The sequence below is a fragment of the Sesamum indicum genome, linkage group LG2, assembly GCF_000512975.1.
Source record: "Sesamum indicum cultivar Zhongzhi No. 13 linkage group LG2, S_indicum_v1.0, whole genome shotgun sequence".
In the NCBI taxonomy this organism is placed as follows: Eukaryota; Viridiplantae; Streptophyta; class Magnoliopsida; order Lamiales; family Pedaliaceae; genus Sesamum; species Sesamum indicum.
In genome coordinates this window covers 1,931,576-1,953,346 of record NC_026146.1, presented here as the reverse complement: position 1 = coordinate 1,953,346, position 21,771 = coordinate 1,931,576, and the positions used below count along the sequence as shown (strand labels likewise).

Here is a 21,771-nt window from a genome sequence, read left to right as displayed (position 1 = left end):
TTGGGTTGAGTAGATTGAGGCTAGTATCAAACTCAGTTAAATCTAAACTTTTAGTTTAAATTTGTATATGGGCTTTAATTTTATAAACCAAGTAGAATGTACGTCGAATAATATATGTAAATACATTTAATTATTATTTTAACAAAATTAAAACTTATTTGGAGATGAGTTATTCTTCTTTTTTATTTGGAGAGAGATGAATTATCTTTTTCACTTAACCTTTTTGTGTCAATTCAATTTTATTGACCTTTTAACTTACATTGCATTACTTCAAAGAGTTTCCACCAACCTCTCACTCAGAGGGTGTTTATAATACTATATATTTGTTTTGAATTATATTGATTATATTAAATTTATAATTAATATGGTAAAAAATTATAAAAAAATATTAAAATTTTAAAAATAAGTTGAAAAATTCTTACTTTTCAGCTTTGTAATTAGATCATAATATTTTGTTCAGAAAGCTTGTCAGCTTTAATTCAAATATATTTAACCAAATATCGGGGTTTTTTTTTTTTTGCAAAAACTTAAGTAATGTTCATATTAGGGTAAATTACATTTTTTATCTCATAAATGGACTTATTTTCAATTTTAGTCCTACAGTCAGACTAATTCGCACATTTAGTCCCATATGTGGATTTTTTTTTTCAATTTCAAGACTTAAGGGGGAATTCCGTTAAAAAATTGAGGCTGGCGTTAAGTTTTTAACGGAATCCCCCTTTTGGTTCTGAAATTAAAAAGAAATCCACATATGGGACTAAATGTACGAATTGACCTGAGTGTGGGACTAAAATTAGAAACAGTTCCACTTATGGGACCAAAAATATAATTTACCCTTCATATTACAGCTTAGACTAAGCTAATAAAGGTGTTTGAAAGTACAACTTTTGCTTATACTTTCTATTAATTAAGCTAAAATAAGTTAAAAGTTGTAATATCGTGATATAGTGTTTCTTGCAGCTTAAAACATGTTTGTAAAAAAGTTAAAGTTCTTTATGATTTTTTGCTCCGACTATTATTTTTGTATATTTAAATTAAAAAAAAACCCTCCCATCACTAAAATAAAATTTATTACTAGTGATGAAATATCAAGTAGCAATTTTAGATTTATCCCTTAATATATTATTAAGTGTCTTCGATTGTGACCATGTCACCATATCATTATTAGTGATAAGAATTATCTACAAAGTTGTTACTGTAAATAATTAGTGATACGTATCCAATGACAATATAAATATAATGACAATAATTATTTGTCGTCACAACTCTTTACTGCATATGACTATTACTTTGAAACACTCCTAATTATTTCATCCATTTTTTTTTTCTAAAATTAAGTATTTTTAAAAGAGTATTCATAGCGTTTGGTTTCATTTTTTTCCATTTTCGAGATGATCCAAAATATGATAAATATTTGCCTTGATTTGTTTTGAAAGTTTTGATGCTGTTTCGAGATGTTTTGAAACAGTGGCTTATTTGTTTTTTGTCAAAATAAGTCTACATTAATTATAGGCCCTACAACTAAAACAATTATATACATACTCATACATATATATTAATATATATAAAAGAGACATGATTTAACAATGAACAGTAGTTTTTGTCTCCCACTAAACAACATCAAACATACCATACTTATTTTATATTATCTCCAAAAATAGATCTAAATATACACACTATACTCTAATACATACTTATTTATCTTTATTTTTCTTTCTCTATCTCCACCGAATACACAAAACAAGTTAAACTGAAACCAAACATAGTGATTGTTTTTTCCGCAATCTCCTTCACATTGGTTCAAGTTTTATTTTTAATTGGTTAAACAAGTTCACATTGGTTCCGCAATCGCCTATCTTTAGTTAGACATGAAACCAGCCCCGCCCTATCCTAACCCCGTCCTGCTAGGCTTGTCAACGGGGCGATTTGGGTGGACTAGTACCCGTCCCACCAACTCCAGCCTGGACCCGTAATCTATCCTGTCCTAATATTTTTTGGACCCATCTAGTCAGAGTCTGGAACCCACTACGGACAGGTCCAACTCGCTTGATTTGAATTTTATTTTTTTAAAATTAAATTATGAATCGAATAAATAATAATATGTAATTAATACAGTCATTAAATTATATTTTGACTATCATATAATTATAATTTGTTGGGTGTTTTATCCGTTGAATTTGTCACCCCTAACAGCTCAATTACTAGTCTGGCAATTTCAAATAGGATTTGCTGTTGGGCCCAATTATTAGGGCGGTGGGTACTGTTTCATTCCCAGCTTCGGACACACTCAAAAGTCATATGATTTCATGCTCAGCTTCAGACTTCAATAACAAATCAACTGTTGGAATTGGGCCTTCATCCTTCATATGTAACCAGAACAAAAACGTTTATGATTTTCTTAACACAAATTTTTTTTGTACAAAATTTGTAATTTAGCATACTCGATGTATGTGCAAAATATACATAAATTTCCATCACAAAATCTCAAATTAATACGCCATATTCTTACAACGAAAAATAAAATTCAACTTAAAAATTAGCAACCCATGAGTGAATTATTTGAAATACGGAACAATATTCTTGCACGTGTGTGTTGAATGTGATAATTTTTCAGTGAAAAATCCCATCAAAAGATAGTCTGAAATGGTAATTTACAGAGCTCGTACAATTAATATAACAAATTAAAACAATAAAAGAATTTAAATAGTAAAATACAAAAACGATCATAGTTCGAAAGAAAAAACATCCGTGAACACAAAAATATCCTCTTTCCCAAAGTCCAAACAAATATCTGCACTCGTCATTTCTTCCAAGTCTTGTCATCATCATCTATGAACAAATATCTTCAAGGTTTATTGTTGACCTAATATTTGGTACGATGTTAGCCCAATGGGAATTTAGTTCCCCATTAATCAGTGTCAAGTGGAGCCGAAAAGGGCGAAATTATTTATTAAAATATCCAAAAAAAAAAAAACCAAGAAATTGCAGTGAAATCAAGATTCGTAAAATTTTGAGTGGCAATGCGTTTTTAAAATTCGATACCACAATTTTTCTAAAAAAAAAAAAAAGTTAATCAATCACTACTGGTACTGACCCCGGTGACTGATTAAAATATATATATGTATTTTATAAAATCAGTCGAATCGTGGTGACTGATTAAAATTTTCTTTTTTAGAAATATTGTGGCACCACGTTTTAAAAATGCGGTACCACTCAAAATTTTGAGAATCTGCATTTTACTGCAATTTGTTAATTTTTTTAATAATTTCTCCGCGGAAAAGGGGGTTGATCAGACTACAGTCCCATAGTATAAATTTTTTGTATATAAATTTGAGAGGCTTTTTCACTCAAAATTATTTAAAAAGATTTTTGTGAAAGTACATATATTTTTAAAATTTATGAGATATTAAATTTTATTTGGATTATTAATTCTGAAGTATTTAAATAAAATAAAATATCAGATATTATTAGTAAAATTAATATATAAAAAATCTAAAATTAAAAAGGTATTTGTCAAAAATTTAAAAATAAATCATGAACGTCCTACATTTAATGTAAAAGAGCTTATAAACATCTTATTTTTATATTTTATAAACTCATTCAATTAAGAAAATATACTCGATTACTTGTACTTTACCCTTCATGTGGAAATACAAATATATAGACACAAAAACTCCCCAAAAAAATAAATAAATAAATAACAACGTAATCTCTGAACTAGTAAAAAGAAAATCTCACTACCTCCCCTCGTCACCGTCATATTGCTCTTTTGTTTTTTATTCCCTTGAAAAATTAGTCGTTGTGGCACGTTGTTCCTATGTGTATATAATAAATAATTTTTTACACTTTAAAAAATATTATAAATAAGAATAAAATATATAAATGAATACATTATATTAATAAAAAACAAGAAAAAAAATAATTTATCAATTAATGTAAACTTTGAAAAGTTAAAAGAGTTGGTCACTTTCTCATGAAGGGAATTTTTAACTTTACAAAAAAGTTGGTGCGGTGGTATCATTAATCTTAGTTTGTGAGTGTGAAAATATTTTTCTTTTTATATTAGTATAGAATTAGAATGCCTATTATTATTATTTTCAAGTTAAAAAACTGTCGTCCCATTTAGTTAAATATCTAGGTTAATTATATTGACACCTCTTTGAATTAATTAAAATTACACAAAAGTTGTCTATTTTTTTATAAAATTATAGCTACACCCCTGATCGAGATTCTAATCATAATTTAAATTTTTACACTCTCTGATAGATGGTCTATTTATATAAATTATTGTTGTCTTTTACATAATTATAGAAACCATCCATGTCGGTAAAAAAATAGGGATAATTTGTCTAATGATGTTGACGTTTTCGAGGGGTGCGTGTATAATATTTTAAAAAATAGGAGTACCTTGGTGTAAATAATGTTGTCTGTGGTATATAACTGTAATTTTTCAAAAGATAAGAATGATGTGTTTAAAATAGACCATAGATTAGGAGTGGAAATGTAATGATCTCTTTATATTAGTACATTTTCAAGGAAAAAAAACTTACACAAACACCCCCCGAGTCTGAGAAATTACATCGATGCCCTCCTCACGAGATGTACTTATAATTTTATTAAAAGAAAAAGAAAATATGAATATAATTTACCCAAATAGACATCTATTTGCCTCCCAAACCAAGGACTCAAAATTCCTCCAAAAAGTCTATCCATAATGCCGAACGGTAGCACGTCTATTATTCTTCCATGATATCTTCCTGCCTAAAGTCGCATTCTCATCTTATCTACGAGCAATTAAATATAATGACGATTGTCCATATCAAGAGGTTCCTCTTTCAGAAGTAATCTCTTGTAGAAAAATATCTGAAGGCATATACTAAAATTGGCCTCCATATAACTACAAAATCGGGACAGCAATGTGCATGTGGCTTGAGAAATTCCATTCACGACTTTAGCTCTAGTGGGAGCCCCCCTGAGCTTATCCACATTGCAGGACCATTAGAGACGAATAGCGATTTCAACGTAAATGCGTTTTAGATGTATCATGGTCTTGTTTGGATGGGAAGAATCTAGAGATATTAATGTACAACGAAAATGATTATCTATTTTACATAGTAATATATAGTTTATATTTTTTTGTAGTTATAAAATTTGATAGTATTTTGAATTTTGTGACGTATTATTTGATATAATTGATAGCTTTTATAAATATTAAAAATTTAAAAACTACCCGAGCAGGGTAGGGGTATTTTTCGGGGTTCTCTTCCATCTCAATATATAAGCATAAGGTGGAGAATTTTCTAAACTAGAAAACGGGGAGTACTACTCCCTTTACAAAATATCGAATCCTAAACAAAGCTAAAAATAAAAATGAAGGAAATAAATTACAAATCAAGGTGGATCCCAAACAAGTCTTAGTAAACTTTGCATCATCATTGAGTCCGAAATAAGACTAAAGTAAGACCAACTCTATTTTTGACCAGAATAAATTTGCCGCCGAAAGCTCACAAGCCCAAGAGAAGCAGGTTGAATTGCACATGACTTTCGTGAAAACTGTCGTTGCAAGGTCAAAAGAGTCTTTTGATCCACCAAATTGCTACTAATCATTATCATCATCTTGAGGAGGGGGGCTGGGACGAGACCTCAACGCACTTCGAGTTTGCATCCTACAATAGGTGGAGTTTTGTCTCTGATCAACTAAGATCTAACTTCGTTGGAACCCAATTCACTTCATGGAGAGACTCCGGGTGAAAGCAGCAGCTTACAGAAGATAATAAAAGATTAGGGTCTAGGAACGAAGTAAGATTGAACGAAGAAAAGCATGCAAATTACCTGCATGAAAACATGAGCATGATGCTCTTCTAGCCGAGTGTGTGGGGTCTTTAAGAGGGTAGTTTGATTGTGAGGCAAACAAGAAGTGTTATATAGCTCCCACGAGTCTTGCCCCACATTATTGAGTAGCACGGAGCTGCGATTGGAGACGTTCTAGTCAGGAACCAATTTATCACCACCTCAGCGAGTTGATAATTGTCCACCTTTAGATCCTCACGAGCCTCTTTCCACCAGGTCGTTATCTCCTTCAAGAGATGAAGGTTTTCGTACTTAGCCCGAGCAGCAGCCTCCTTCGCCAGTCGTCTCTCTGATCGAGATCTACTCCTCTTGCTAGACTATGTGAAGACCCCTACTCCGATTCTTGTGTTTCCTTTTTTATGTTTTTTGGAACCACTAGGCCCCGCATCTACCTCTCCAGCAGTGGGGGAGTCCCCCTTAGTCGAATCACCTACTCCAACGCTAATAGATAAGCTATTAACAGGGGGATCGGGAACTGGGTCGCGTGTTTGAATATCACCGCTTGCTACCTCAATCGTCATTGGAGCTGGTGGGGATGAGATGGAAGCTTAAGATCGAGGGTCGCGGAAGTATCTACCCCAAAAGCAGCTGGAGCAACTCTAGTAGCGGAACTACTGAAAAGGGCTCGAAGTCGATTAGCGATCCGAGAGTTCATTGTCACGTTATTTGTAGAAATAATTGAAATTTTGAAAACGGGTAAGATAGGGGAACAAAATTGAGGAAGAGCAAGCATAATGAAATCATTAAAGAACCCCTAACTCGGAGTGATGCTAAAATGGGACGGGCGAGCCACAAAACTTCTTCTTCTAGAAGCTTTTTAGGGTTATACTGATAAGCGGTAAGACTGTTAATCTGATCGCTTTCCAGCCCCCCTGCTTTTATTATAAGTTCGGATTTATCGACACTCCAATCACAGCGAAAGGGCCATTCTTGGCCAGGAGGTGGTTGAACAATGATGAACCTTTCCCTCTAAGGGCCAACGTTAGATTTTAGGGTATCTAAAAATCGACAATCTTTACGAGCAGACAGGTAGAAGAAACCCCTATCGCCTGACATCTTAGAGGTGGTAAAGGAATACAGAGACCAAAAATTATCAAAATTGGATTCGAAGTGATGAACCCGCATTATTATGAAGAAACGAATAATATGATTGATGGAATTGGGAGATAACTGCATAGCACAAAGGTTTAAGTTGAGAAGAATGTTAGCTAGAGGGAGAAGCAGACTAGCCTCAAAATGCAAAACGGAGAAGGTGCAAAAACCCTGAGGAGGACGATGCATGCGATCAAAAGACCTAGGAACAATAACTTCATAGCTAATGGGGATAAAATACCTCTCCTTCATGCGATGAATAGGAATTTTTATAATGCTAGTAATATTGGCCTAAGGACTTATCATTAACATTTCTTGGTATTTAGGATGAGTAGGGAGTTCTTCCTGGATGGATGTTTCTAAGTTGGGTTCCGACCTAGTGATTTTAGAAGGGCCTAGTACAACAGATGGGGGAATAGGAACTGCACTACTGGACCGAGGAGAGGTCACAGATGACCTAGAGTTAGAATCAGAACTAGAGTCGGAGTTAGGGGAAGACATGAATATCTTGAGGACGACGGTCGAGATCAAGACATTGCAGGCAGCGAGCTCTTGTGAATGACTAAGGTGGTGAAAGTGAAATTTGAAAGGAGCATATACTTATATGGGAGAAGTATTGAGAAGCGCGCCCAACAAGGGTCATCCAGATGATGACACGTGGACATGAGCCAATGGACGTGATGGTTCAGATGTAAGGAAGCGACTGTACATCTTCTTCTCATGCAATTACTAGCACTAGAAGAAGTGGGGAGTAATGATGAGGGTATCACCTCATCTTCCAAGAAAGGACAAAAAAGCCCTTTATTTAGAGTGAAAATACCCAAAAAAACTGAGGGGATTCCCGTGCATATACCTGGGTAGGGTTTTCAAACCCTACCTGCTCCAGCACCCGAAACCCGTGCCCATATAAGCAGCTCGCTCTCCCACCGCACGATTATGGACAAGGGACGCCAGGATGATGCCACCTGGCCCTGTCCATTCCGTACAAGTAGGCTCTATAAATAACACAAATTTGAAGCACTTATTGTAAGACACATTTATTGCCTTCCACCTCATTCATATCTCCTGATCGCACATTTCTATCTCGAATTCATACTAGTTTAAGCGTCGGATGGTCTTAGTCGGGATGAACCCGACGAGCCTTACGTCCTTGTTTCTTCCTCAGAGCCCATTACGACATCTGGAGCAAATTATAACGAGCTTGGACCTAAGTGAGAAGGTCGCATATTTCGACCTGGATTAAGACGAGCATAGAGTTGCTGTTTTTGGCAGTAAAGTCGTTGTTCTCAGAAATGTGAAAGTTGCTACTCGTCATAGTTGCACTAGTTAACTAAGGACCTGGGTTTTACTTTTTTGTTATTCAGATTAGCGTTTTCTCTTGTTTAACTCATTAACAGTTAAGTTAGGTAGGAGCAGTTAGATTAGTTTAAGTTTAACAGTACTTTCCAGCTCTATTTCAAGAGGCAAACTCTGTTTCTAATCTCCTTACACAAACATTTATTACAATGCTTGTAGCTCACCCCCCTACCTACATACCATCGGCAAAGAGAAACTACTCACAGGACAATCAACCGCTCGTCACTCATCAATTTGTGCACATGACTTCGGACTACCCGCTGAATGTTTTCCTAAGGATTACTAATTATATATACATACATGCATCACTCTTGTTACCTTCTCAACCCAGAGATGTAACATTATCCACATTCATAAACCATCCTTAACGATGTCATTGTATTAATTTTTAAATATAAAAAGAAAACGTCCTCTACAATCACAGGCAACAGTCGACGACAACATCGCACTAATTTTTAAATATGATAATTTTATCGTAATTAGATAATAAAAATTGATTGCAATTACTGTTTTTTTTTTTTTACAAAAGTGACACCATATTATTTTAATACTACGAAATTGATTTTTTTATTGTGTTGACAATTAAGTTGGTTTTCTTTTTGTTTTTTTGTTTTCTTTTTTAAACGTAATTTATTAATTTATATTTAAATATGATATTATTTATTATATGCAAGTAGGGACAACATAATACGACGGCTAGACTAATAAAAAAGTCACTTGTAATTTATAATTGGTGGTCTGCAACATTAAACTACCAAATGGTGCACGTCATCTTTTAATCGTTAATATATTATCATATTTTCCCCACATTTTCACCCATATTTATTACTTATTCCGATTCCAATTATATACTAATTTTTATTTTTTGAAACCTATTTTGTTATATAACCACAAATATTATGTAGTAGTCAATAATTCAAAGAAAAAAATTATGATTGTACATAGATAATTATGATTGTTCTGTACAAAATTCTGGAAGCTCCTAATATATATATGGCAATGACTCATCCCCGCTAATCATGGTACTGAGTCAATCAAAACCCTGTTGACAATTTCTGGGCATGCAAGTAGAAACCCAAACATGGACCAAATCGAAAATTCCACCTAATCCAGAAAATTATTACCATTCAATTCAATCTTATTATCACTCATTTATAAAAGAATGGATACGATCATCTTTTTAATAGATCAAGTTTAATTAAATTGAATCAATCTCATAATAAATGTCATGAACTTATTATATTAAGGGATCATTACACTCCTCTCCCCTTAGGTTTGATGTAATTATACGTAGACCCCTGTGGTTTGGAAAATAACATCTAGCATCCCTGAGATTTGATTTTGTCTAACAAATATGTCTCGTCAAAATTCACCAAATTTATGATCAAAAAAAGAAATTAGAAAAAAATCTATATTAACCTCCAATTGCCTTATTATTGACTTATTGTAGGTCAAATAATTTTTTTATGATCAAATTACCCTCATAAGTTTTCATGCGTTAATGCATATGAGGGGTATATCTTCTTTGTTATAAGGGTATTTTAAGAAAAAAAATTATTTGACCTGGAATAAGTCTGTAATCACTCAATCAAGGGTAAATATCAATTTTCATTCAGTTTTTTTTTGTTAATCTCAACAAATTCAATGAATTTTGACTAATGGAGGGACTTATTTATTAGATGAAAGCAAACCTCAGGAATACTAGATGTAATTTCTCAAATCACATCAGGTCTATGTGTAATTACACCTAACTTTAGGAGAGGGGAGTGTAATTATCCCTTATATTAATTATCACTTTCTTAGAATTTGGAAGTATACATCGATAGCACGATAAATGTATTAGATTTATAACATAATTAAGAGTAAATCAGAATGAATTTTCCTAAAATTTGACATAATTATAAATACAGCTTTCATTTTTTAAAATATTACCCTTTTAGTAGTTGTTAAACATCTAGCTCAATTTATTATCTCTATTAGATTTTCATCCATTTCTGCGCTGAACTATAACTAAAAAGCTCTTGTACTACGATTTATAATTTTACTTATTTTTTGAATTTTTTTTACAAACTAAGTGGATAATTTTATTTTATATAATCTTCAAAAAAATTCACTCACTTGGTCTTATTTTTTTTATAATTTTTCAAATTATCTAAAAAATAAAATAAAATATACCAAGAACAAAATTAACAATGTTAGATCATTATCCAAAAGTTATATAATTCATCAAATATCAAAATGTACTGTTAATTTCTCAAATCGGAGAAATGCAACTTAGCCTCATGTGATATTCAAATGTGTAAATTACTCCTCTATAAAAAAAATTTAGCATTTTATCTTCTTATATTTTTTAAAATATAGCGGGTAAATTGCTAATTTTTTTTTTATAAAGGAGTAATTTGCTCATTTATAATATTACAAGAAAATAAATTATATTAGATCCTTTCTCATATATCAAAAAATTATTTATAATTATATCAAAATAAAAAAAGTTGGTCGTAATTTATCATTTAATCAACTCAAATTTGATATGATATTTACCTTAGCATAAGCCGCAACTAGCGCCGTTGTTCGAAACACCAAATTTTCTAAGGGAAGAATGAGTGCTGATAAGCTCAGCACTCCCACCGGGCCACGTGGAGGGTCATGCATCGGGCTGGAGCTCCCAGGCCCAGCCCAGCCAAGGTGGACGTCTGCATATCCGGCATGTGGACAGTAGGTGGGAAAGTTTTATCGTTGTGTTTTGATTTGAGTTTTAGGTGTTTTGTTTTGTGTTTTGAAAATAAATAGAGATAAATTAGTGTGTGTTGAAAATAGATGATATGTTTGGATTTGTGTTTTGGGATAATTTAAAATATTTTAAAATAAATGGTGTAGGTTTGATGTTGGAATTTGGGAGACAAAAATCACTGTTCATTATCAAATCATATATTTTTATATATAATTTTTATATATAAATATGTATATATATAAATATTTTATGTTTAATGTTGTATTTTTTGGAGATAAAAATTATTGTTTATTGTCAAATCATGTCTGTTTTATATTATATATATAAATATACATATATTATATATGTAAAATTGAAAACCAGAAAAATACGCAGATAAGGTGTAAAAACACAAAAATAAACATTCGGTGTATTTTATCTTGTCTCGAAAAATGCGAAGAATGGAATCCAAAGAAAGCCTATATGTTTCATGGGTGTTGGCCCGTTTGTCACGTCTGTATTATATAAAAAAAAATCCCTCTATCAGTAGCAGTTACTTATATTGTGATATTAATTTTTAAATTATAAAGAATATGTTATATTAATTTTTAATTTATAAAGAATATCTTTATTCATTTTCAACCATCCTAATTAATTTTTTTTTTCATTCATATGATGATTTATACTATTTATCTATATTAATACGAATACCAATTCTTTTTATGTTGGTAATATCTCTAAATTAATTTTATTTTATTTATTTATTAAATGTGATGTGTTAGTTTATAATCTTATTCTCATTTATAATATATTTTAAAGCGTAAATAATTATTTATTATATGCGCGTAGAGACGACGTGCCATAACCCCTAATTTAACTAAAAAAATAAGATAAAAGGCTTAATAATTATAAATATCTTTTTAAAGTTAATAATCGTAAAAAATATATCTTTCATGACAATCCATTATAAGAATATTTGTTATTATTTGTTACTTTTAAAAAGGTATTTATAACTTTTCAAATAATAAAATAATATTTATAATTATAAAAAACTTCAAAAGAAGCATTTGTAATTTACCCTATTAATTATATAATTATTTTAAATTTAAAAACTTCAACAAGTTGATATTTGATATTTCTAGTCTCTCAATCTTAGAGGAAAAGAATCGTTTATCCTCTATTTATGTTTTATATTTCTTTTGGTTCTTTAATTTTAACAATATTAGATTTAGTTTTTTGTCTTTTAATTTTGCGTACATTCGGTACTTCGGCCAATTTCATGACCATTATTGATGAAAACGTTTAATAGTTCATCCTAATGCTCTTAAAAAGGCCCAACATGCTTTAAATATAAAATTAAACCTCCATAAATTCATACCTTGTTTAGATTACCTTGCTCTCAAGTATTTCAAGTTCTCGATTTTACGGACTTCCTCGAACCACACAACCGCAGTTGATGGTTCGCAGGTACTTGGCTCCTTCAACAACAAACATCACTGCTCTACTTCATTTCCTACCTTAGGGCGTAGAATGCACTCGATTATAGAGATTTAATAGAATTTTTGGATAAACAAGTGGAATAGAAGCATTTAATTTATCGAATAAATAATTGAATACTTCTTCCTCTATGGGAGGAGACAACTATTTAGCCTATCATAGGAAGACAACTAATTCATATTGTTGATTCGGATTTTTTTCTACAGATCTAATCTTATCTAGTAGTGAGATTAGATCTCGTTTCCACAGAGTGGTGTGGACATTCGTTATGGGTATAATCCTACGTTGGATACTTTGTTGGACAAATTCTAATGGAGAGGAGTAAACACATGTAGCCGATTAGAGCACTAATCGAAAATGTAAATTTCATGGTTAGGTTTTTTGTACCTTTTCGATTTTCCATAGCCACTATAATGCATGTTATATTATTTGTTATATATATTTATGCATTTTAATACCGAAGACTCGTAATATCAAAGAGAACACCCCTTTGATCCAGCTTAAATTGTTTAAATTGATTTTATTTTATATGTCCAACGAGATTTTGAGCTATACACGAACTTACACCATGTCTCTATAATTCAAAAAATTGAAAATGAAGAGGTGAAATCAACTCCTACAACATAAATTTCGAACCAACTTATGCAATTTATTGATAAAATTATAAACACTAATGTTTTTGCCCCAACATCCAACTTCAAATATTTCGACACTTTTCACTTTTACTTTCAAATACTTTTCGACTTTTTAACTTACAACTTTCTTTATAGGTAATTGTTTGGAGCTCAATTTGAATGAGAATAATTATTTGGGAGTGGCATAAAGTTTTTATTTGATTTTTTTATAGTGAAAAATATATGTTTTTTTTCATGTTTACTCTCAAAATTTCAAAATAAAATAAAAAGGGTAAATAACGAAGGGTTTTTTTTTGAGGTTTCACATAATTACAAATACTTTTTAATTAGATTTTTTTTATCTATTTTTTATAATGAATGGCCAAAATACCCTCATAAACTATAAATTGTAATTTTAATAATTTTTTAAATTGTTTTGGAATTTTTTTATGGATTAAGTAATAAATTTTTTTAAAATTTTTAAAGTTTTTTATCCAGCTTTCAATTTTTTAAAATTTTTATTTTTATTTTTTAAGAAATACAGTAACAATAAAATTAACAATGTCAGACATCTATCCAAAAATTACATAACTTTAACAAACAGTAGGGAGTATTTGTAATTTTTTAAATAATAAAAAATATTTATAATAATATTGAATATTAAAAAAATAAAAAAATTCGTTGGATAATTTAAAAATGCATTAAATTTTTAATAACTATTTTATTCTCTTAATTATAAAATTTATATAAGAAAATAATTTCCAGGCGAAAAAAAAAATCATCTGACATGGAGCCCACACATGGCCGGAGCCGGGCATGGATTCTGAGTAGGTCCCACTGTAAGGGGTAAAGGCCTAAGGGTCCCACATAAGGACCGCAGCAGAACCTTCTCCACTATAAGAACCGGACAAATCCTTACCGTTTCTTCTTGCTCTGCAAACACGGGCTAAATTCATCGTCTCTATCTGCTTTCATCTTCCCAAAAGGAATATTCCTTCTTCCATCTGTTCTCTCTCGTCGTAGAATTTCGTAAAGAGGATTAATCAACTCTCATTTTCCATCTGATTACTCTGCTTCTGCTGCTGTTTTTTTGTTTTTTGGTTCGGGTTTTTTCCCCCTAAATTTTTGGATTGTGGAGGCCTTCGTTTGGACAACAAATCTTAATGTAAGCTCGTGCATTTCTGATGATTCTCTTTTGTTGTGTTATGAACGGACGAAATGCTTTTTGTTTTTTTGTATGAATTATTCTTCTGCTTGTTTCTGAGACCTTTTGTGTTTGTAAATGACTTTTCTTTTTGCTTTTTTATCAGATTAAATTTTAGATTCTGCTTGGATTTTTATTCGAGATTACGTGGTTGGATTTTTGGTGATTCAATTTTGGAAAATGAATCTTTTGTAACGTTAATTTGGCTAAATGAAGGTTCTGCATGCAGTTTTTTCTTAGTCTAAGCTGTTTTTGGCCGCGTGGATTTCTGATCAGCTCAAGAAAATCCTACAATAATTCTTCTTATTTTTTTGTTTTTTGTTAAACACTTTTTGTTGCTGCTGTTCTTGTCTCATAGTGAAGATCAATGGAGCAATTTCCAAACCACGAGCTTGAGTATGTCGTTGACGACTACTTGGACGTCACTGATTTCGAGGACCAAGACGTTTCACCCGGAAGCGGAAGAGGTTCCGTGGATGATGACGAGCTGGACTCTGATTTTGAAGATGACTTCGAACTGGTAATCCTATTTAGTAGAGTTTTCTGAAAATATTTTGTGTGTATTGCTTTGTTTAGCTGATATTCGTATTGTGTTTTTTTGTTTTGGTTGGAATTTTGATAACAGAGCAAGCCTGACAGCGATACATCGGCTGTTGAAGCCAAGAATGGCAAGGATATACAAGGGATTCCATGGGAAAGGCTAAATTTTACAAGAGAGAAGTATCGTGAAACCAGATTGAAGCTATACAAGAACTACGAGAGTCTGTCTCAGTCCCGCAAAGATCTTGATAAGGTTATTACATTTTTTGTTTGTTTTTATTCTTAATTTGTCATGTTGTTTACGGTCGTGTATCAAATGCTGCACGTCTACCTGACTACTAGCTGACACGATTACATTTAAATATTACTTGAGTGCTCAACTCTCAAGAAAGAGAAAAAGAAGTTTCTTTTGTAGCAAAAATGATTTTTTATGAGTATGTCATAGCATATGCATGCTTTTCAATACTTTGTTTGTGTTCTTTCAAAAAGGCTTGGTACAACGACGAAATAAAATGATGATGAATTATGACGGCATGTAGACAAGCTTCTAAACTGTTTGAAGAAGTTAATGTACAGACTGTGTTAGATATTTCATAATTTTCAGAAAATTGCATTCCTTCCCCCAACATAGTCCATGTTGTCTAACGCACCTTACATCGAGCCAGTTGAGTCTTGGGATCATTAATTTAACTTGTTAAAAAGGTTTATCCATTTCGCAACCTTAGACTTCATCATGTTTGTACCTGAGAGGTTCAAGTATATCTATATTGAAGCGTGCTCCTTCAGTTGATGCCATATGTGTGGGTAATTTGCCTATTCGTGGAGCAACACAGCACTATATGTTTTATGTTGAATGATGGTTGGTTTCTATGAGATTTTGCCGTTTGGACAATTGATTAATATGGTGGTCATGTATGTCAGTGGGGGTAGGAGGAATTTCATGATTAGGGGTATGTATTCAGAAGTTTCAGAAATCAAAAGAGAGAAATGCAGTTTTCCCTGTATATGAGGTATATTTGACTTGCAAATTATTAACTAGGAATGCAACTTCTGGGAGTAGTTAGGAATAAAGAGAAGAACCTTATTACAGGGTGATTTACACATGAATAAAATCTCATGGCCATTTTTCTATATACCTTGTACATTGTGTTCATCTTGGGTTCTTCCCATAATTGTTTTTCTGTATAATATTTTTTTTACTGTAGTAACTCTACTTCTATTATAACATGTTTTCCTGCTTATTTTGTTTCTAAGATGTTAAAATTTTCATCACAGAAGTGCAAAGATGTAGAGAAAGGCCACAACTTCTACCATTTTCAGTTCAACACAAGGCTTGTCAAATCAACAATAGTACATTTTCAGGTAGCGACAAAACTCAGCTGGTTTAAGCCCTTCTTTGCCATTAATTAACAATTGGTTGAAAGTTGTTTTGGTGTTTAAAGGCACATCCATAAGCTGAAGTCTTGTTCTGCATTATAAGATATCTTTGGTTGCTCTGAAAATGAACACATTAGAATAGATTTTCATAGCTTTATTCATTGAGCGTTTATTGCTAAATGCCAGTGACGATTAGCATGTTCTTGCACTAAGTTGGGAATCCTACTTTTAGGCTTTAGATAACGCATCTCAATTGGCTTTTCACTATTTAAATTCCACCAATTCATTTGTTTGACTAGTTTTCCACTTCAAGCGTCTCTTATGGCATCCCAAACGCAATAAAATGTCAGTTATGCTGTGGTTAGTTTTTTCTTCAAAGTCCTAAACTTATTTTGTTTTTAATTCCTTCTATTTCTTAATCCAAATGGCACAAAAATGTAGTTTTGCAGATGTCTTGTCTATTTATTGATGTTTGACGGCATAGTAACTCATGTACATCTCTAGCTATGTGTCTATCCTTGTAAGGTATGGAGCTAATGGATATCTTTATGTTTACTCTCCCTGCTTCCTCCTCTATTTGCTATTAAGTCAACTTAGTATTTCAACACAACTTATGGTGGTGCTATTCAGAAATATATGATGTTGCATGGCAGAGGCCATTAAGTTGCGATGGTTCTCATATGGGCATATCTAGTGGTGAATTTTCTTGTTCATTAATCCAACAGCTCAATCATGATGCTGTTCTCCATTGCAAACATCATTACTAATTCAGATATTCATATTTTCTGTTGAATGGTGGGGGCTTTGCCAGGTTTGTTTCTGTTGCTTCCTTCCTTAAGAATGTAGGAATTTAATAGCTTAGTTCTTTCGAAACTTTTAGGGGGTGGAACAAATATTTCATTGGCATTAGCCTCTCCTTAGAGTAACATTAGGTTGTTTAAAATAAATTTACTTTAATGAAATATTTTGTTTTCTACCCACGTGAAACCTACATTGACATGGCCTTGTATTCACCAAATCCTATTTGTGCACATTGTGATCACTGACAGAGGGTTGTGTGAATAAAATTACTTTAGAAGATCCTTTTGGGAGGCACCATCTTGATTATTTAATGCCACGCTATAAAACCACCAAGAGTTTCTGAAGCCTATTTATGTTAATGGAGGTTTCTGTGTTGAGCTATAACTTGGATTTACCAAGATCAACAGTAACATAGACTAATGTGCCTGCATAAATTGTTTCTTGTTTTAATTTGCTATTATGGTACAGGAAGTGCTTACACCTGAAGCTAACAAAATGTGATGCTTTTGGAGTATAATTAGAGTAAATAATATAATAAAACTTACTGGTAGCCTTTCCTGTATTGGCACATATTACTTCAGATTACATTTTCCAATCATTATCCTTCCCTTTTGCTATATCGTTGTTACTCCCTCTAACTGGTAAATTTTCTGATTCTTATGAGAGTTGCATGAGTCTAGGCTCTCCATAGATTTCTTCTTTTTGTTTTACAATAATTTCCCTTATCAGGAAGGAATAGAAAGGTTTAACATTAGTATCTAAATGTAGCAAGTTATCTCATGCTGCTTTGGAGCTTTGGTGACTGGAACAAATACACTAGGGACTAGCAGTTTTTATATGAAATGGAATTACATCAGCGGTGTGGAATATCATTCTTAACTCGATCTCAGTTCTACTGTCTGGTGCAGTATTAGTGGACAAGATACTTTCTTTGTGCATCTTTATGACTCATCTGTTCCTGTTTCCATCTTCTCTAGGCTGATTCTGCTCGTTGTTTTGTTATTCTGTAGAATAATCTAAGTCCATTCAAAATGTCACTCACCAGATATTTCTATTTCTACTGAGCATAATGCTTTCTACAAAAAAAAATTTTGTTTGCTTAATTGCAATGAATTTAACCACTGGCACGGGAATGCTACTCATCTTTATTTCAGCCATAGAAGCAGGATTGCAGTTTTATCTGAGCAGCTGGCGCAATAAGGACACGTTTCATATGGTATGATGGGGGATTAACCGATAATTAAAGAGGCATAGTAATAGTCTGTGTTGGTCTTGAGGACTCAATTTTATATCTTCTTTTATGCTTGTCAATCACTTGTAAGTTCTATGCATTCACAGCTTTGAAGCAAAATGATGAAATTTGATGAATTCTCAGCTTACATGCTCTTGTGTGATTTATTCAATCATTTCGTTGCCATCTGAAGTGTGTAATTTAGTTAGGTCTACCTTGGTTTCAAAATTATCATGATGTGTCCATTTCACTCACTGTTTATGTAACATAATGAACTGTGATGGAATGTGGAAAGAAAGCAACATTATTGTCTAGTTCTGTGGTTTATAACTGCTTTGTCTATGGTTCAAAGTAGTTGTAATTTGCCTAAACAAGTTTGTATTGGCTCTGTTCAATTTTGCAAAGTGTGTCGATGCTGGCCCTTTCACGTGACATTTTTCCTGGCTCTTTCTTCCACCTTGTTCATTCTTGCTTCAGATTTTAGCTACTTCCATCACTATGTTTTCTTGATTAGGGGGCTTCCCTATTGATATATAAATCACTCTCACACAGGGGTGGTGGGTGGACACAGAAAAAGACTCGACCAATCTTTTAATTCAGCAAGAAGTACCACCAGTCTGATAGGATGTGATTCCAAGTGATAAGACATAGGTAGGAGAAGAAGGTATAGGATGGAACCGAATGGAGCCCGGTTCTGTTTTGTTTTCTTACTAAAAGGGAAGTTCTAAAAGTTCTCGAATTAGAAGAACTAGCCTGTGTGCCATCTCGTTTTTCTGGCCCTTGGAGATGGGCTTAGTGATGAGAGGCTTTACATTCATGGCACAAGGTGGATCTAATATTAGTATTTGAGTCTTTGTTTAACTTGAGATTTCAATTTTATGCCATATTTTATCCCGCTTTGCTGAATGATGGCAAGTACAAATCTCAATCTTCCTCCTTTCCTCCCTTGATCATTTAGACTCTTACAACGTTTGGTTTGCAACATGAAAATTTTGTGTATGGATACAATTGAGTCGTGCAACTTTCACGTGTTACAGTGTTTGGTTTCGAATAATCATATTGCTGGTTACTGGTTCTATTAGTCATGTTTATTTGTTTGCTGCACTGTGACTTAGTAAATGATTATGAACAGTTGGATGGCTATAGGGTTTAGTGTATATGTAAAGCAGCTAAACTTTGAGCTGGAATGCGTTCGGTGTGACTAATGTAGCGTTTGTTTCACTATGGCCAAGTAAAATGCCCTTCGATCCTTTTCTCCTCCCTCCAACTTTTAACATCCCAGGTAGAGTCATATGGACTGGTTTACTGTGTAATTTAAGTGAATAGCAACTTAAGACAATATGAAGACTTTGGCCATATGCTAACTAAGTCTTAGGTTAGTTTATGGTGTAAAATAAGTTTTTTAGAATCTGTAATGCCTGTCTTAGAATCTTTGCCCACTGCAATGTATTGACTGTTTTTCAGGACTAAAAAATTATTTCGTTTTTTTGCCTTTGTTCTATAACTACTGGAAATTGTGGCTGTTTTCTTGATAGCTAAGTTGTATGCCTTACAATTGTGCACCTGTTGACTGGAAACCTTTACCTTTCAGCTGAGGAATTTATTATGGGCGACCTCAAAACATGATGTATATCTCATGCAAAACTACTCCGTTATGCATTGGTCCTCTCTGCTTCGGAGGGGTAAAGAAGTACTTAATGTTGCTAAGCCTATCACACCAACCCTGGTCAGTTTCATTATTCCAACTAATTTATCTTATCTCTTTGAATTATTGAGGGTTTATGGGGTACTCGTCTGTTCTACAGAAGCATCCTGGATGTTTGGCTCAGACGCTTTCAAGGGTTCAGATAAGCACCATGACTGTGAAAGACAATCTAATGGTGGCCGGTGGCTTCCAAGGAGAGGTCATCTGCAAGGTACTATTATTTTGATACCCTACAATGTAATAGAGAACGGCTGAATGTTCGACGTCCCCTTCGTTAATTGATTTAATCAATCAGGGATTTAAAAGTACCTTTACGATTCTTGTGTTTGCGTCACTCTGTCTCCCTGCAGTATCTAAACCAACCTGGAGTTGCCTTCTGTACAAAACTAGCTACGCATGAAAATGCGATTACCAATTCAGTCGACATATATAACCCTAGGTAAATAAATGAATGCAAATGTGCTGAAGGTGATTACTCAATCCTTCAATCAGCTTGTTTAACCTGATGGTGATTTATGAATGTTCTTGACAGTGGTTCGATCAGGGTTATTGCAGCAAACAATGATGCTCAAGTCAGGATTTTTGATGCTGAAAATTTTGCTTGCCTAAGTCATTTCGCGTTCCCATGGTCTGTAAATGTAAGTGATACGCTCTCTAAGATGCAACATTCTCACTTTGTTCTTGCCAACATCCAATCATTTCACCCTTTTGCCCTTTGATTACAGAATACTTCGTTAAGTCCAGATGGAAAGTTTCTTGCTGTCCTTGGAGACAGTGCAGAATGTTTGATCGCTGACCCACAATCAGGAAAGGTCAGTTGGTCATGCTATTAGGTGCCTCTGCAATTACCTAATGCTTTCTAACTAAGTTGAGATCTAATCAGTCGCTTGGTGCAGGTCTGCAGCAGCCTAAAGGGACATTTAGACTATTCTTTTGCATCCGCGTGGCACCCAGATGGTCAGATCCTCGCTACAGGGAACCAAGACACCACATGCCGATTGTGGGATATAAGGAACCTGTCGGAGTCCTTGGCTGTGCTCAAAGGAAGAATGGGCGCAATCAGAGCCATAAAGTTCACATCAGATGGCCGATTTATGGCCATGGCAGAACCAGCTGACTTCATTCATGTGTTCGATACGCAATCTGATTATGCAACTGGGCAAGAGATTGATCTGTTTGGGGAGATAGCTGGAATTTCATTCAGCCCTGATTCTGAGGCCTTGTTTGTGGGTGTTTCAGACAGGACGTATGGCAGCTTACTGGAGTTCAACCGGAGACGTTTTGACCACTACCTGGACTGCATCTTTTAGCTAACTTTCAGTGTGTATATTTCATGTTCTGGAGTTAAACTGGTTGATGGTGGTTAAAGCTAATCAGTTGAGAATCAGTTTGCATTGCATGCAGATTGGAGCTGCTTTGAGAGGCTCTGTTGAGTGATTTCCTGCAAGGAGAAGTGGGGAAATTTTGCAGAAGTATATAGGCGTCTCTTGTAAATTATAACAGCTAGTACCAATATATAATATATATGGTTTATACTTGTGCTTCGTTTATTTTCTTTCTTAATCATTAATTGTTAATCTTGTGGCGATTCTCATTTATTTTTTTGTCATTGTTGACGACTCGTTCTCATGATCTCTCAATCTATTGACCGACCTTGTTTTTTTCAAGGTTGGTTGTCAACCTAGTGACTTATGAGTGCACTTTCGAACTTTTAGTTTATCAGGGTATTTCGTCTTGTATTTTACTTATACATATGCTAATTTTGTCCATTTTGGATTAACAAAACATTTTCCT

General features: G+C 33.3%; 1 protein-coding gene across 6 annotated transcripts; it reads left to right on the top strand.

The window, feature by feature from the left end:
- LOC105177017 (uncharacterized WD repeat-containing protein C2A9.03-like) lies at positions 14,046-21,514 on the top strand. Of its 6 annotated transcripts, none has more exons than XM_011100041.2 (12): positions 14,046-14,284; positions 14,682-14,843; positions 14,949-15,116; positions 16,142-16,225; positions 16,540-16,600; positions 18,196-18,257; positions 19,864-19,998; positions 20,078-20,188; positions 20,328-20,416; positions 20,510-20,615; positions 20,703-20,789; positions 20,874-21,514. In XM_011100041.2, the coding sequence occupies exons 2-12, from the start codon at positions 14,691-14,693 to the stop codon at positions 21,285-21,287; spliced, it is 1,470 nt and encodes a 489-aa protein (XP_011098343.1). In that variant the 5' UTR covers positions 14,046-14,284; positions 14,682-14,690; the 3' UTR covers positions 21,288-21,514. The 6 variants fall into 6 exon arrangements, with proteins under 6 accessions (XP_011098343.1, XP_011098335.1, XP_020547675.1 ...); XM_011100033.2 differs by having other exon boundaries at positions 16,139-16,225; XM_020692016.1 differs by lacking the exons at positions 16,540-16,600; positions 18,196-18,257.